At 38.6% G+C, this 17,353-nt stretch overlaps 1 protein-coding gene across 31 annotated transcripts in view; it reads right to left on the reverse strand.

The window, feature by feature from the left end:
• Positions 1-17,353, reverse strand: part of MICAL3 (microtubule associated monooxygenase, calponin and LIM domain containing 3) — a 216,465-nt gene that overhangs the window by 69,821 nt on the left and 129,291 nt on the right. For 18 of the 31 annotated variants that reach the window (XM_087968628.1, XM_087968627.1, XM_087968631.1 and 15 more), the window contains exons 19-25: positions 14,212-14,268; positions 13,095-13,208; positions 11,647-11,754; positions 7,448-7,555; positions 6,059-6,245; positions 3,531-3,619; positions 1,779-1,866 (exon numbers count right to left, since the gene is read on the reverse strand). In XM_087968628.1, the coding sequence (XP_087824754.1) occupies positions 1,779-1,866; positions 3,531-3,619; positions 6,059-6,245; positions 7,448-7,555; positions 11,647-11,754; positions 13,095-13,208; positions 14,212-14,268 (751 nt within the window). The remainder of the gene's footprint in view (positions 1-1,778; positions 1,867-3,530; positions 3,620-6,058; positions 6,246-7,447; positions 7,556-11,646; positions 11,755-13,094; positions 13,209-14,211; positions 14,269-17,353) is intronic. The other 13 variants (XM_087968658.1, XM_087968656.1, XM_087968659.1 and 10 more) reach the window with 2 other exon arrangements.

A 17,353-nucleotide genomic window follows, 5' to 3' on the forward strand; every position in this document is an offset into this window, starting at 1 on the left:
CACAAAGACTTTGCAAGACTTGTTTTTGGAAGCAAGCTAGGTCTGAAAAATCCAAAGATGTCCAGTCTGACCTAGATAAAATTCAACATTTCCTCAGCTCTGAGTCCACGCTGGTATGCGATGATTTGAAATAGCTTTAACTTTCACCAAAAGCCATAAAGCATTTATACCACAAAACACAGGATTAATTCATGCTTTAATTATTGCTATAATCAATTTAGTAGGATGCTTAAAATATTACTTCTATAATTCAAACACATAGAAACACACATATTAGCAAAATAGCTATTTGACCCCTGAAGTCACACTATAAATATATAAAGTACTCTCTAGTTGCTTAATGTAGCATATATATTGATTTCCTATACTTGTCACTCACTACTGAAATGCCACTCTACCTAGCAGACAGTCATGAAACGTGAGGTGCCAATTTTCTCTCCTGACCAGCAGGAAACAGGAATTAACAGGTTAAGTACCTTCTGAAGAATCCACACCAGACATTAACTCAAATTAAACTGAGAAAAATAAGTCAGAAGCTCCCTAGAATTATTGGAAATCTGGTTCATATGCAATTTGTTCCACTTGCAAATTACCTAAATTGTCCTATCAAATAACAAAATTAAATTAAACTTTCCTGTTCGATATTTGTCTGGATTACTAGGTTTCGATTCCTTTTAGGGGATTCACTCTGTGACAGCAACTAAGCAATTACATTAATGGAAAACCCCAAGGCTCAAGTCATGCAATTATAATTTTTTCATGCATTTTAAATATTTATTCGAAGGCCAAACCATCATGGGTTCGTTCCCAAATATTGGCCATAAACTAAATAGGCCCACAGTTTTCCAGACCCAGAACTAAATCCATTCTGATTTTCCTTCAGGTTTCCTTCCAGTTCGGTTACCAATGGTCCAAAAGGACAGCCTAGCCACATGAATGTTTTTGGCACAAGACGCTGCCTTGAAGGAAGCATCAACTTCAAGGTCAAGCAGAATCCTCTCAATAGCACTTTGACTTGACAGCCCATTCCTGAACCACCAGAAAGCCTCCATATTTAGGATGAGGAGATCAGAGCTTGTCAACCTCAGAGCCCACTAGAGTTAAAGGCTGTGGGCCCCTCTTAGCTGTCAGAGAAATCAAGGAGGATTATTGGTGAGGTTTTGATGTTTTGCTATTCAGATACCACATTAGTGAGAGTCAGGGGATACAGGGGATACATACAGCAGTCAAGAGTTTGAGTAAACACAGAAATTTAATCAATGAAGCCATATTCCAAGCCTTTTCAAGCATCATAAATAATTCATCAGTTACCCATTTCACAGGTCATTTTTTTTTTGAAAAAACTGGACCCCACCATAAGGAAATGCTGAACTGGTTGTCTGTGTTTACCTGAACCAGATTCAAAACAATATTTTTAAAGGTCATTTTTGAAGAGATTTGGCAAAACTACAAGATATGTTGCTCCTTCCCCCCTTCCCCATGTACATATTGGTCCCACAGGGTCTCCCCAAACAAATCAGGGTTACAATGCTGTGGTTAATATCCTAGTGCTGATAAAAACTCTCCCAATATCTGCACAAGGATCTCCGACTGGACATAGAGAAAGGGGACTCCAAATGCTACCAGCTGGCACATGAAAAAGGAGTCCAAAGGATTTTGGGCTATGTGGTACCCAATGGAGGAAACCATGCCCTGCAGCAGCTGGCTTGCCTCCCTAACTCTGTCAAAGGCACAGAGCGAGTACCGCACCATCTTGCCAAACAAGGAAGCAGAGCTACCTGGGGTCTTCTCTGATGAGGCTGAGATGGAATTGGCACGCCCTGAACCATCAGCCGCCATGTTGTCCTGTACAGTCCCTTTGTTTTCCTGGAGTGGGAGGGATAGGTAAGGAAATAGAGAACGTTAAGTGTAGGTAAAGGAAGATGCAAATGAACAAAGGGTGACACTGTTTTGCTTAAAAAGCTAAACATGTTTGCGATGGTGAGCTGCTGAGATCTTACTTAACCATGGTTTGATTCATTATGCTATTTTTAATTCCTTCAAAACAAAGATAGCTTTTCAGGACTGAGAACTGATTTTCAACATATTCTCCTCTGCTGGCTATGTGGAGAGGTTTTTTTCACTGAAATTGAAATAAAACGTACAGTTGAAGACTGTTTGTTAACCCCACAACTGCTTCAGCTTTCTCCAGCTCATTCATCACCTTCTGACATTCCTTTCTTTCTACACACTCTTGTCTTTGCACCTACTTCCCTCACTCCCATCCATGTTCAATGGATTGTTGGGAATCAGGCTGTTTCTGAGAGAGGACAAAACTGAGCATAAGCTGCTGTTTGATCCAAAGATACCAGAATGACAACAACCAAGTATTTAGAGGCTGCATCAGCCCAGAAATGCATACAAATCCATTTGGTCAGTTTCTTAACCCCCTTCCCCGCATCCATGAGCAAAGCTAATTTATGACAGATTGTGAATCAGATGGTGAACGGCTAACAAAGTCTACTGGCAAAATGTCAGGGGTGAAACCGGCAGTGAACTGGAAGTTGGCCATCCATAATTCATGCTTCCCTTCATCATCAATACTCCCTAGATAACAGATAAACATGACCACTTATTTCCTTATTTATTTAAATTGATTTAATTGATTTAAATTAAATAAAATTTATTTAATTGATTTAAATTAAATAAAGTTTATTTAAATTATCCCTATCTTACATAGGGATCCTAGGCAGTTCATAGCAACCAATACAAAAATATTAAAATATAAACTCTTTTCATCAGGTGTCAGACCAATCATACTATCGGTATTGACTCCCTGATTCAACACCACCCTAGCCCAATCATGATGGAAACAGCCAGGTCTTCATTACCTTCCAGAAGGGTAGGTGGCCCTTAAATTTCTGGTGAATATACATACATACATACATACATACATACATACATACATACATAATGTGTATGTGTATATGTATATTATATATTATACAAAAATAAATAAACTAAAACATGGATTTATAGATGCAGATTTGGCCATTTGATGTTATGCAAAGTTTTAAATGCAAAGAAAGAATATAAAGTCAACCATAGAGATAAAATGAACATGTGACTGTTTTAATTTATCCCTTCATCTCGTTCATCTGCATTCTGGATTGGGATATAGACCCCAATGTCTTCCACATATTTTGACTTATAGTTTCCATAAAACCTTTCCGTGACCCATTTTGCCTCACATTGATGAAAGATAGTGCCCAAAACATTTGGAGGACATACTCATTAATAGCCAGCCTTGACGGTTTTGAATCAACTGATTGAAAAAAATCCCCTCCTTTGTGAAATAATTGAACATACGGGAAATAATGAAGAGTATTTTTATGATTCTATACAATATTTTCAATTTTGACTATAGAAAAGTATGATTTTACATTTTACAGTTCTGCAAGTTTTAAAATTAAACCTCCCCTTACAAGTGACTCAAAGCCATTTTTAATACCAAGAAGCAATTCTTATTAAAAAATAAAACTACATCTTACCTTTCCTGACAATGGACCCACTGCTGGTCTCTTCCTCTGGGCATAACCTGAAAGTCTGTAACAGTAGTGAGGTTTGCAGTAGAATTTTCCTACAAACAGATCAAGGAAAACAATAAGATAATAGACGAACGCCACAACTGTTTAAAACTTGCAGGGCAGGAATTTCCTTGTATCATGTCTACTTTGTCATGTCAACTATGTAAGTTTGAATTTAAATTAACTTATTCCAGTTTGAAAAATAATCAATTTCCCTACATTTCCCTGACATCTATAAACCAACACCCAGTTAGCCACCCGAGCATCCCAGAGAAACTTGTATGTTATCCCAAACAAAGCGCCACTGTTAAGGAACAAAGGCTGTATCACATGAAAATCTGGCAGAAAAACTGCTAGAAAATGAATGCAAAAACAGAAGGGCTAGGCATTAACTCCAAACAGGCTACAGCTTGCAAGCAACTCTTGGAAATTTTGGGGGATGAAGAATGGGGAAAACTGTTGGAATGTGTCATGCCAAGGCAGGTGGTTTCCAACTATACATTTTAAATATTTGTCTAATATATTCTATTCTAACAGCCAATAGATCTGCTCCTGAAGTCAGTGGTACAAGAACCTCTGATGATCCACAAAATCTTCTGAAAAGTCTCTGAGGACGCTTCCTTATGGAAAGTTACAGCAATCTAATAACAAAGATCTTAAAAGTTGAGAAACTGGCCATTCCTCTCCTCAGGGAATGTCTTAGTTAGCAATTTATGGGATCTCTCAAGAGAAATCTAATTAATATGTGGCTGCAAAGATCTACAGTCTCAGCACTGAAATAGTATTATTGTAAATTGTAAAATATAACCAGCCTCGCTAATTATTAAGCAATGTTTTCCACAACAATACCATCAATTAGGAGTTGAATCATATGTATGTATCCTTCTCTATGAAATAATTAGTCTCGTTGAAAACCTACAGCTGAGATTTAAAAGTACCTATTCTTTTATCGTTAAAACTAAATCCTCCTTTCTGTAAGAGATAGCAATAACCGTTGTTCATTGTAAATGCAACTGAGTAGTCTCACTTGGTGCTTTTGTAAAAAGTTAGTATATCTAAGTCTATATTAAATCTAGTTTTAATATAAACCTAGATATTAATATGTGTAAGGTTTGTACTATGTCAAGAGTTCAAGGTGATATACATAATACCACCTCCTCCTCCAATTTTTGCCATAACAACAACAATATGAGATAGGTTGAGCTGAGAAAAAGGGACTCATCCAAAGTCTCCCAGAGTATTGTCATGGGGAAGGTTGATTAGAACTTGGGAGCTCCCATCTTCTATCAAAAAACCTTCATTATTCTATCACCCTGGCTCTTTTGCTGAAAAAGGGAGTTGCTCAAAGACTCCTATGGTTGAGGAAGGACTAGAACCTTGGTTTCCCCAACTGTAATCCAGCACCTGTCTGGCTCCTGGACTACAGAGAAGAACTGGCCCCAAGTCCCCCACAGAGCTTCCACAGCTGAAGACAGACAGGAGTCTCCTTCAAGTTGGTCCAGTTTATAGTTCAGCATAAGTTGTCTACATAAGTATTTTCTGGTATTTATTTCAATTTTACAATCTATAGTTAACATTATTTAAAATAGCTAAATTTTAGCTATGAGACTGGTTCCTACATTTTGTAGTAATTCAACCCACTAAAATAATAATTAAACTTGTGACCATGCATACAACTAATAATTTCATTAGGGTTATGGTTGGGAAAGAAACAAATTTACTACTTTAATAACTAAATTTTAAACTATATATCACAGTTATCAAAGACTCCATCCATTCTCTGTGGCTTGTGGAGGTAAAGCAAAAATGCTGCTAAAATTCACTCCTACTTTACCTAAACCACCCCACAGTTCACTGGCCTAGGAAAAGTGGGTTATAAACCCCAAAATGATTTTTAATGGTATTCCTACTTATCTTTGCAAACCCAATCAGATTTTTTGGAAATCATGATCTCATCGAAGTTCCTTGTGAACCCTGTTGTTAAGATCATAGACGAAGGTTGTGATTTCTGTAGTTAAAAGTCATGGATTGACTATCAGTCAGGGACTTCCTCTAGGTTGGATGTGACCCTTGTAGTTAAGATGGTGGACTAACACCAAGGACTTCCATGTTAATTTTACTCTTAGCCTTTGGGACTCACTGGAAGACTGTAGGTCTCACACTTTTTTTTCTAACTCACTTGATAAGGCTGCTTTTCTTGGGGGATGAGGGAATAAAAGGAAACAAGATTTCAAGTAAACAGCCGTGAGCTCCTGTAGAAACCAATCGCTCAAATTAATTAAAATAATTCTAATTCAATGAAGTTTCAGATTTTGCCATTTACCATCAGTTCTGTTTTGTTTTTTTGCACCTCAGCCTTTTTAGATTAAAAATGACCTAAGCAACATGCAATGACCTCCTTCTTCCTTCCTCTAAGGACATATCCCAAGATTTATTTCTGCAGATGTGCAGCCCCAGAAGACAAATTCAACTTCAAAGACAATGTCACTTACCGTCCACCAAATCGTAGGCATAGGAGGACAAGCGCAGAGTGGTGGCGCAGTATTCACATTTAAAGCAGCTGCGGTGGAAGAATTTGCCTTCAGCGCTGAGCCTCTCCATCACATAAACCCGCTTGTGGCAGAAGTAACAGACATCACTGCCTCCAACATTGGGGGGGAACTCTTTTTTTAATGAACCCTAAAGCAATAGGAGCAAGAAAAGCATTGTAAGTTTGGTTTCACTCCCATTGAAGCCATTCATTTTCTCTTCGGTTGTCTTGAAATTTTGTATGGAGGATGCTCCAGAGAACGCCCGAAACAGAGTAAACAATAAACCAAGGATCCTGAGACGGTGAGAAAAGGTTGGCAAATGGTACAAGTAACCCAGGACATGTAGCACTTAACTACCCTAAGTATACAAGCCCTGTGGCATTGGATGGATTAGAGGATATATAAATAATTCATAGTCTTGTTGACCTTCACTTCCCATCTCTAAAGGAGGAAATAATTATTTACTTTGTATCGGTTATTATGAAAGAGGTACTTGTGATATAAAAATTGCAATGGTAATAAGCTTCCCCATCCACCAGAGCAAGAGTTTCAACCGGTCTATATGATATCGAGTGACGTCCGCATATATAATCCTAAAGACACAATCTATCTCTCAACTCATCTTTTATTCATAGGAGTCTTTATAAGAGTCAGGAACAGAAACAGGTATGTCTGACTACCTGTCCCAAAGATGATTTTCAAAGGGCTTTCTTGGTTCCCCCCCCCTTGAACTTGAACTTTCTTGGGTTTTTTCCTTGAAGATGTTTCACTTCTCATCCAAGAAGCTCCTTCAGTTCTGATTGAATGGTGGGGAATGAAAGGATTTATATTTTTGAAATCATCTGGTCATTGACACTCTGAAGGTTGGTCTTTAGCTCTCTGAGAGTCATTGAGGACGCTTGGGGGTTCACCTGTATCCTCACGGTTACCTGAATTAGAGTGCAAACGGGTGTGGAACCTTTTTTGGACTGCTAAAAGGACTGTGTTGTAGATAAGAGATGGTTGATGTCTTATGCCTCCCCCTCTGTTAAGAGAGGGCTGTTCAATTTTAACACAGATGGCCTCTTTGTTCTTTCTTTCAAACCAATGGTCCTCTCTGTTCAAAAATGTGGACTTTGCTATCTTCAAAAGAGTCAGGGGGAAAAAACCAAGGAAGTCCAGTTGCCTTTTAAAAAGCAGCTTTGGGACAACCATGACCTGGATGATTGAGAATCTTCATAGATGTCTGACTACCTCAGATAAAGCATCAAGGGGTGGGGGCAATGCTTTATTATGAAATGAAGAAAGAGAACCTAATTTCAAATCTCACGCTCTCAAACACACGTTGCATTCTGAAAGTCATTCTCTTACCAGTTCCTTTTTGTCTAGCAGGGTTTTAGGCTGGTCTTTCCTTTGAAGCTGATTGGCTATCTGCTCAGCCAATGAGCTCACGCCTCCTGTATACATCTTTATATACTTCTACCAGGTGAAAATAATTGGGGAGAGAGAAGGTAATGGATGGAAAGAGAAACAATATAAATTGCGTTGAAACCAACAAAAGAAAAAAAAAAGGGTGCAAAAATGAATTAAACCATGCCAGGGCAGTGTATCACGCAAGTGGGTGTGATACCAGCAAAACAGGTGACAGCAGCAACCAGTGGTGTAAGCAACACAAAATGTAACCACGCACAGTCCATAACCAATTCCACGTGATTCTCAGAAAAGCCTAACTCATTTGTCAGAAAACACTTCAACAAATCAAAGACCAAAAGTGTTTTTTCTCCAGTGGGACTGGTCTATCAGGGCAACCTGGTCTATCCAATTATGGGATGGAGCACACTGCTTCCGTTTTATCCAAGGGCCTTCCCGACAAATTACTTTTTTGTGTTAACATTTATGTTTTACCAAACATAAACACCGGTAAAACATAAATTTGACACTTCAAAGACAAAGCCCCCTAGATTTTAGCAGCAATTTGGCCCTGATGGTGCACAAGGGAAGTGAATAAACTCCTGTTTCAGCAAGAGACGTGTGCTGTATTTGCTCAAAGTGAGACAATCCAAATGTAAGGAAAAAAAACCATGGAACGTTGGACAGTTAAAAACTTGCTTCCATTACCACATCTTTGCTAAATTTAAACTAATCTTCCCCGTCTGAAAGATGCGTTAGAAAAAAGTCCTGTTGCTATTTAAGGGATATACAGTACACGGAAGAATGTTATTCACAGCAATATCCAAGTATTTGGATATTATGAGTACCTATGATATCCAAAAACATAAGCTTGGGAATTGTATGTTCTGAATAAAGGATATTTTGGAAGAAAAAGAAAAAAAAGACGACAGCAGGAAAGAGACACTTAATGTGAAAATTGCTGATATTAGCTTTTAGCCCAAGAAGAAGAGCGTTTCTACAGGATTCTAAAAGCAAACTATAAATCAAACTGCACTACAGAAAAAAACAGACAGGATTATAATTCAAGAACTATATTGGAAGAGAAAAATCTTTTGTTTGAGAAGTCTCACAAAATACATTCTGCCAACACCTCCATGGGAAACGAAAAACAGACTGATGTTGGATGGCACCCCTTCAAGAAAAACAAGTTTGAAAAGAGATTCAAAAACAAAGTAGAACCATCCAACAGTTCAGTCGTTTCAGAAACAAAGGGGGTTCCAACGATTATACATTAATTTCCTTTGCACAGAGGAACACAGGCGAAGACCTGCAAGCTTTTCCTTTTGCCTTCTTGAGTGACTGAAGGTAGTAGAAAAGGTACGATAGCTTTGCCCTTCTCCAACCTGATGTTGGGTGGATATGCAGAAGTACATTTCCATATTGCCCAACTACCATGACTGTAAAAACTGCTGTGACTATAATGTCAATCTAGACACACATAGCAAGAAAGATTAAAAGGCCTGCTATCTGTTTTGCCCCCCTCCCCCAACTCCTGAACTGATACCCATTAGTCAGAAAGAGCTAGTCTGTTGCAATGGTTAAGGTGCTGGAGTAGAAACTGGAGGACAGTGAATTCTAGTCCTTCCTTAGACATGAAAGCCAACTGGGCAATTTTGGGACGGTTCCTCTCTCTCAGCCCAACCCATCATACAGGGTAATTGTTGGGGAAACAGGAGACAGAAACATTAGGAACACTGCCTAGAGTTGTATAAGTAAAGAAGAGGTATAAATCTAATAATAATTTATTTTATTTATTAAATTTGTTTGCTGCCTATCTCTCCATGATAAATAAACTAGGTTGACTGAAGTTTCTACAAATATTTTTCAGTTTCTTTGGATTTATTTTGTCTCCTTTTAAAGAACCGTTAAAGCTCACGAAATTCAATGTTGACAGCAATCGGTATGAAGAAATTGTTTAATGATCTATCGCCAACTCTACTGCCAATCACCTGTGACATAATTCTAGCATTATGTCAAAGAAAAATCCCCATAATGTGCAAGAAAATATCTCACAGAATAATGTTCTTCAACTAAAACCCACAAGTTACTCTCAACCTTGTATGGAAAGTTCTTCAATGTCTATTTTGAGTTGGGATATCAAAAATGTACACATTATTCAGAGAAGTGGACTCCACATATTTACATAAAATTATTACAATCCTGGATGATTACCTAATAATCTGTAATTCTTAAATCACCTTTTATTGTGGCTGAAAGTTTTACGTAAGAACACAACATGCCACCCCCTCCTTTTTTGCTGGAGAAATCACAGAGAGTTTGGACTTCATAAATGTATGCTGTACATAAAGTTGGGATTCTTGCCTTCTTTAACATAAATTTCCTGCAACGTTTGGAGTTTATTTATTATGTTATTGCCTATTCATCTAATTTGAAATTCTTCACAATTTGCTTTGCTTTTCATCATGTCCTATATTTCAGGAACATCTACAAGTCTGGCTAATCTATGGATCATCATCTCACCTTGCAATCAACACCCATGAAGTAATAATTGTTTGGAAGATAATGTTGCTACTTCCTGTTTCTGTATGAATGAAGCAAGCAAGTCTTCTAAAATTGCATGTTATCTTGAAGTCTGGCAAATTAAGGTCCTTAGAAAACCCTGCTTATTTCCATACATTATGACCTTCTGTCTTATTCATGTACTGACAGTATAATTGGCCAATTATATTGGATAACTGCCAGAAAACAGTTTCTCTCTGCTTATCAGCAAGTCTTAACTCACAGAGAGTAGATTGTGACTTGTAAATGCTTCTTTCTTTTCATTTGGAAGGGCTGGAGAAAGTGGGTGACCTATTGGTCACCAAAAGTTTTTTAGTAATTGGTTTAAGTGGGTTCTGCTTCAATCAGAGCAAATGATACAGAGGCCTTTTAGTCTTGTTTTTCTACCCCAAATCTGATTGGAAGAATTTCCTTTTTTGGCTTGGAATGGGAGATTTATATTCCCAGTCTTCTAACCAGAAAGTGTTTCTGGATACCAGTAAATTTAGTCATCACGTTGGATATATCCACTCAAAAATATATCTCCTTCTGCTACCCAGATAAAAGCAAACCAACACATAGGAAAACAAGATTAGAAGTGGATTTTACCCTTTCAATAATATATGTATGTTTGCAATAGTGGCAAATATCTATAGCTTTGGTGTAGGATGAAGGTGAAGGTTCATTCTCCGAGCTTATGGGTTGGTTTCTGAGCATTTTGTTACCAGGCTAGGTAACAGAGTTTAGGGAATGTCAGTGTTCTGTTTACAAGGGCTTCAGGTGCGTGTTTGTCAACTGAGGGTCTGTGATGTGTCTTGTGATGGGCCAGGTGTAAGTCATCAATGATATCTTGTGAATTGGTTATATCAATGAATGAATTGGTTATATCAAGTCAGGGTCATTGGGAGGTGAACTGCTGGGGGGGGCGCTTGCATGGGTTGAGGGTCAGTGCTGCCTGTTTATCTGCAGAAACAGACAACATTTTCTGATAATAAATATAATGTTTCCTAGTTTAGGAACATTCACGAGCTTTAGTTTCAACAAGGCAAGCGATAAGCATTTCAGTTCCTCACCGCTTATTGGTCTCCGTTTTTTAAATTTCCAAAGTACAGTACATTTTGTTGTAAGTTGCTCTGCAACTTCAGTCATCACAATTACAACTACTACAAAAGTGAAAACAAGAGGAGGACACGATCCTGAGATAAGAGTGGAGCAAGGTGAGAAAGATATGTACTTGCTGACCAAACCATAGTTTGGTAATTTGAGCTCCGGGGGTGCCTCAAGCAGTCCAATTGTAAATAACAATATTAGAAGGAAGAGGCTCTTGGAGACATCCGTGATGTGTGTCCTTGTGTCTTGTGAACGACTTTGGAGGCATACTCTAAAATATAGCCAGTGATGTTAAGACAGGCAAGATGCACATCGGTACCGATTTCTATCAGCCTTGGAATACCCTGGGTATAAAGCAGCTTAAGCTTTCTCATTCACAAGCAAACAGAATTAAACTCAGCTTCGCCAAAGCAAAGACCTTGGAGATGCCTGAGGTCTATTCAACAGCAGGAGATGGAGCAGGCTCACGTATGCAGTCGGGTGTAGCGAGAAGCCCCACACCATGCTACCTGTCTGAGGGAATCAGATGAGGGAGAAGCGGGGCGGCTGGAAGAGCGGAGGCTACAGGAGAGCTCCCACTGCTCGACAACCGATCGACGAGCTCGCTCAGTCTCTGGCTACAAAATAAAGGCGAGAAAGTCAGGCGATGACATGTTTAAAAGCCATGGGAAAATGAAATCCATCCAAGCTTCAACATATCAGATGTTTTCAGTGGGGAAACAGCCTAAGTGCTAGTGTTGCCATGAGGGTCTTCTGTTCAAATTCTAGAAATGAGGATCTATCCAAATTGATGAGGACGGACTGTGGGATTTGGAAAAAATTTACACTACACAGTAGTCAACAATCTGCTCTGAAGAAAATCTGGGAAATCTTCCTTGAAAAGTTTATGTCATAGAATATCCTTTGATAATAATAAACAGAAATATTGTGGATATGAAATACAACCATAAACAAAAGATTGGGGTTTTTGAAGAGATTTGTTTGTTTGTTTTTTAAAAAAAGCTATGGTAAGAGTTTACAGCTTTATGGCAAAGCTGCTGACTGGAATGTGTCAAAAGAGGAATGTTTTTTAATACCATCAGGATTAATTTGGGGTTTAACCCCATCAGCCAAAACTGATAGCTAAATGAACAGAATTTGACACTGCAGCAGCTTACACAAAACTAGAAAGTATATTCTAGTTTTCTTGAATCTGGTACCCTCTGCATTGTGTTTAGACAGCAAATGCCAGAGTTCCCAGACACTGGAATTTTAGGATCTGCAGTCTCAACTCATTCAGAGGGTGTGTTGAGAATTGTTTCAGAATACATTCTAATTTTCAAGGGATAATATATGACTGAATTCCTGGCACTGAGAATCAGATTAATGAAGCAGAGCAAATTCAGGAATTGGGTTTGTTCTCTCTTTTTTTTCCTAAGACCCATTTTTAAATTGGGTTTAACCCCTTTATGGGTTACTTTCTGATTTCTTGGGTTTAGCTACTCGTTAAGAAGGTTATTTTACAAAAACATGGTTGCCCAAACCTAATAAATATTTGCAGACATTATTCTGCTCCAGAGTGGCCAAGCAATGCTCTGCTAACCCTGGTTGAATCTGTTTCAGCCTCTGAAAAATGTAATCCCAATTCTTTGGAAGTACAAAACATGCTTTTGATTAAAAATCCTTTTTCATTTAGTCACTTCCTTCCCACAGAAGCTACATTCCATGCCAGAAGCATCTATTGAAATACTGATTCCACAAGGGGGAATATTTGTTAGAAAAAGGGGATCACAGTTTTATTATTTTTTTGCAAGCTCAGAACAGTAGAATGAATTCTGCTATAATGTGAGTATATAGTGATCAGCCATTAATATGTGGCGTCTGATGCCTGCCACATTAGAGCCGCAGTAACTTTTCATTCCCTTTCTGTGGAACAGCAAGCAATCAAACCAGACCAGACAAGCAGGAAATCCATCACCTGGTGCCTGGTTGTTGGCCTCTGCTCCAGAAGAGCAGCCAGCTGGCTTGCCCTCTCTTCAATGGTGAGGGTATGCTCGGCCATATGGTCATCTGAAAAGAAATGATGAGTCCTCTGCAGAACAACAACGAAGGAAGAAAATGACCAGAGGAAATAATATGCACAGGAAAAAAAAACAAGAGAGCTGGAAGCACAGAAGCCAAGCTGACAAGTGTCCGTGCCAGACAGCTCAACGATATGACGTTTGAGGGAGCTGTAAAACTCTTCTGGAATAGAAGCTATTTCCCTCCTTGGGTGGAACCAAAACTTTTTAATAAGCCATTTAGAGTGGCCCAATCTGATCGTGTCTGCTGTTGAAGACCTACTGGTTTCCAGTGGGTTGAAAGTATAGGCTGCATTCTGAACTGTGCATCTTGCAGCAACGTGAAATAAAACATGCTTTCAAGTCTATCAAAACACCACAATCATTCTAAGTGATACAGAGCGAGAGATTAAGGCTGGGGAGAGGTAGGGCTCTTTTTGAAGTACTGAAGAGAGAAGAATTGTGCTCCTGTGTGCTCTGAAGAATCTTTTGGGGACTGAATCCATATAGCACTGTGAGAGTTAGAAAGCAAGGACAGAAAGATCGATGCAATGTAAGGGCTAGGCAAAAGAGAAAGGAAGTGCTCTATTTCTTTTCTTACTCCAACTTTGCTCCCTGTTTTTTTTTTAATGTCTGCCAGTGTGCTCACAGTAAAAGAAAAATGACAATAAAGGTTATCTTATCTATATTTCAGCAGCACTCTAGTAAATCTGATAGCACTGAAGGGGGGGGGGGGGGAAAAAGCTCCTTTTGCTTCACCACAGCGTTTCCTACCCCAAAGCTGGTTCCATATCTGCAGTGAGCAACGTGCCAAATTGAAAAGGTGTATTACATACACTTAAAGGTTGGTCAGACTCAAGTACTTCAGTAAACCTCATAGACTCAAGAGAATTATTAATTTTGGAAAGGTCTTCAGCAGCGCTGCACTGAGGTTATTAGCGTCATCAGCACACAGATAAACATACAACCATCCTCCCCTGCCAGCTGACGATGTGCCTTCTACAACTCATGCTTGCTTTGCTCATGCCTGTTTACCCATTGATGCCTGGGACTCTGTTCTCCAGGTGGATCTGTCTGAGGATCTCTGGTGGCCTGCAGGGAAAAGAGTTACCTTAACACCCCACCCCCCCGACACACAAAAAACAGCAGAGTTTAATTAGGATCGCCCTAGAAGAGAAAAATATGACAAGTCCAGGAAATATTTTGATTTCGGCACAGGTCATGCCAGGATAGGGAGAGAACATACTTATCCAACTTTATGTGGCATGGTTAAAAATAACACTCTGGACAAACTGTGTTAATAACCAGTGACGTAACACTGCATACACAGTAATAAAAGGCATGCAGGAAAAAGAGACAGTTTCCAAGAAATGACCAAGTTAGTGCATTAAAATCTACCTTGTTTTAGAAATAACATGGGGAGTTAGACATAATTTGGCTAATTAAAACCAGATAAATGTATTATGCCGTAGTTTTCAAAAATACATTTATTGTTTTGAAAAGATCCAACTCTCCTTAACAAGACAAGTAAATAGGTTTCTGGCCCAGCCTCGCTCCTATTTCCATCTATGGGGACCATAAACTATCCTGCCTTAAGAAAACTGGATGCCTGTATTATAATTCACCTATCTATTGTTTAGTCATCTTGGAGAAAATCTATGTGATTGCTAAGAGCTGAGAATGACTTGAAAGGACATGATTGTTTTATCGAACTGAAATTTCAAAGAACACCAGAAACTATCAACTCTTCACTAAGAAACTACTATAGCCATAATCTTTCTATCAAGTCTATATTTATATATTGCTTAAATGACATTGTTTCCTGAAGTGCCAATATAGAAAGATACTATCCTCTGACTGCCATGTTCAAATCATAACCATTTTACATATATTTTTAAAGAGCTTTGATTTATAAAGGGGCCCACAATCTGTGGCCAAAGTTAACACTTTCAGACTTTTGAAGCATATATTTCCCTAAAGGCTTGGGAATGGACAGCCGCTTCTTGCCCTTTTGCCAGCATGAAAGCAGCATTGGGGCATCACACCCCAAGCTCTAACACCTGGAGGTGTGCATACATAATGTAGTCCCCATTTAACAACTGAAATCATTCCGTTATGACAATGATGAAAAAAATAACTTTAATCCTCCCATTTATGGCCTTCAGTGGTCTGTAAAACAAAGGAAAGCTTTGTAAGCAGTCACTTAGTAACTGCTTTTCTTAATGACCCAGTTGCTGATTTCAATTGGGGTTGCTAAACAAGGACTACTATACTGTCATACATAACAAAGAGGCATAGTTTGCAAGGGTACTGCAAAATTGCTTCATCAGCCTGGCTTTTCTTCCTCCCTCTAAGAATACCTTCGGATATAATTCAAAGACCCTCAAAAGGACCAGTGATTTACTCTTTCCAAAATGACAGGAGAATATAAATGGAAGGATTTTCTATTTATTTTAACTAAATAGATTTAAGTGTTTTCCTGAAATCTATTTTTGAAATCTCAGCCTGTCTCTTGAATGCTAGATGTGGTCCTAACAACACAGCTTTATAAGATGGAATGACAAGTTAACTACAGGAGTTTTCCCCCTCCTGGTTGAATCAAGCACACATTTTGATTTGTGTCTGTTTTTCCAACCACGAGGACAATGGTTAGAAGATCAATTTTATTTTTTTTACAAATGAGGATACCAAAATTGGTATGCTTCTTAAGCTACAGCTGATTTAGTCTCCTGATTTGTCATGCTGTTGCATAACTATTTATACTTGGAGAAACACATTATTTTCCAAGTTTAGTGCCAATGCAGATGACATTGTTATTTCAAGTTTAGTGACATGTTTTGATTTTTCCTTCATATTAGGAAAAATCTAGAAGTTTAAAGTTCATTCTGAGCTAACCTGTTTGGTTTTTCTTATTCTTGCTTTCTAAAAAAAAGAAAAAAAAAGGAGAACGGAGGAATTTACACCTAGCTGCAAGCTTTTCTCTCTTGGAAAAATCTAATTTTCAAATCCCATCTCAGAGTCATTTGCCACCAAGTCAAAAAGTCAGGTTTTATAATCTCATGACCAAACAGTGCCATGAAGTTATGATAAAAACCTTGAGACTGTTGTTTGTTGGGAGCTTCTGCATGGAATCCACCTCTGGGAACTATGGAAACTGGCTACCCTTGAGGTATTATTAAGAAGCTCCCGGCAGCTCCTCTGTTTGCTTGAACTAATAATAAAGCTTAAGCTACCTTTGTTAACTGGCCTGCTTATTGTTTTTAGATGGAAAAGAACCAATTGCCTGGGCACCTGATCGCTGCCCTGACATTTGGCAAAACACCAAGGAACACTGCCTGGAAAGAATAACCAGAAAAAACAAAGGTGCCCCGAAAAGTAGATAATGTGCAAGATGTAGACATTTTAAAGGATTGAGTTGTTTACTAATGCTTTATAAGTGGGAGAAGACAAAAGAAAGCACTAAAGGAAGTAAGGTAAAAATGTCAAAGAGCTAGAATCAACTGAACTGGGAACTCTTTTCTTAAGTGTCAAACATGATTGAGTTTTCCAATCTCACTGTCAGCTAAAAAGATACTCTTTTGGTCTTTTTAGTTGCCAGAAAAAAGGGAGTGGGGGAAAACAGTGCATTCCTTAAGTGCCTAGATAATCACCCCGGTAGCCCAAAGTTGTTGGAGCATAAGAAGGTTATTGGAGAGCATGATGGATGACTCTTGGAGATGGATGTATCCCATTGGAGAAGTCACATCCAGGGGTTGGGGGGAAGACCAGGGTCAAGGGGGAAATGTATGATGCAAGTTAGTATCGGCTGCATCCAGCTTCCGCCAACATGGCCACTCCTAATAAATCAATTTACTTTTCTCTGAGATGCGGCTAGAGACTTTTGATTTGAATGAGGATGGATTTGTTGGAGCCCTGACACTCACAAGTAATGAAGATAATGTCAATGTGCTCCGTTGAAGAGCAGGATTTCTTTAAGAATTTTCATTAACAAAAGGCTTCTCAAGAAATGAGTAATGTAGTGGTCACTTCACAGCACAAAAACTTGATCTACATGTTTTTGAATCTCACTTTCTCTCTTTAAAAAATAAAATAAGCAAGATTTGAAAGAATTTGCTTTTCACCAGTGGCAATGATGACAGGAAAAGAAAAAAAATTAATCTTGAACATCACAGATATC

Source organism: Notechis scutatus, chromosome 6, assembly GCF_049901735.1.
Source record: "Notechis scutatus isolate UNSWTSFEM ecotype Mainland chromosome 6, rNotScu1.2, whole genome shotgun sequence".
NCBI classification, from domain to species: Eukaryota; Metazoa; Chordata; class Lepidosauria; order Squamata; family Elapidae; genus Notechis; species Notechis scutatus.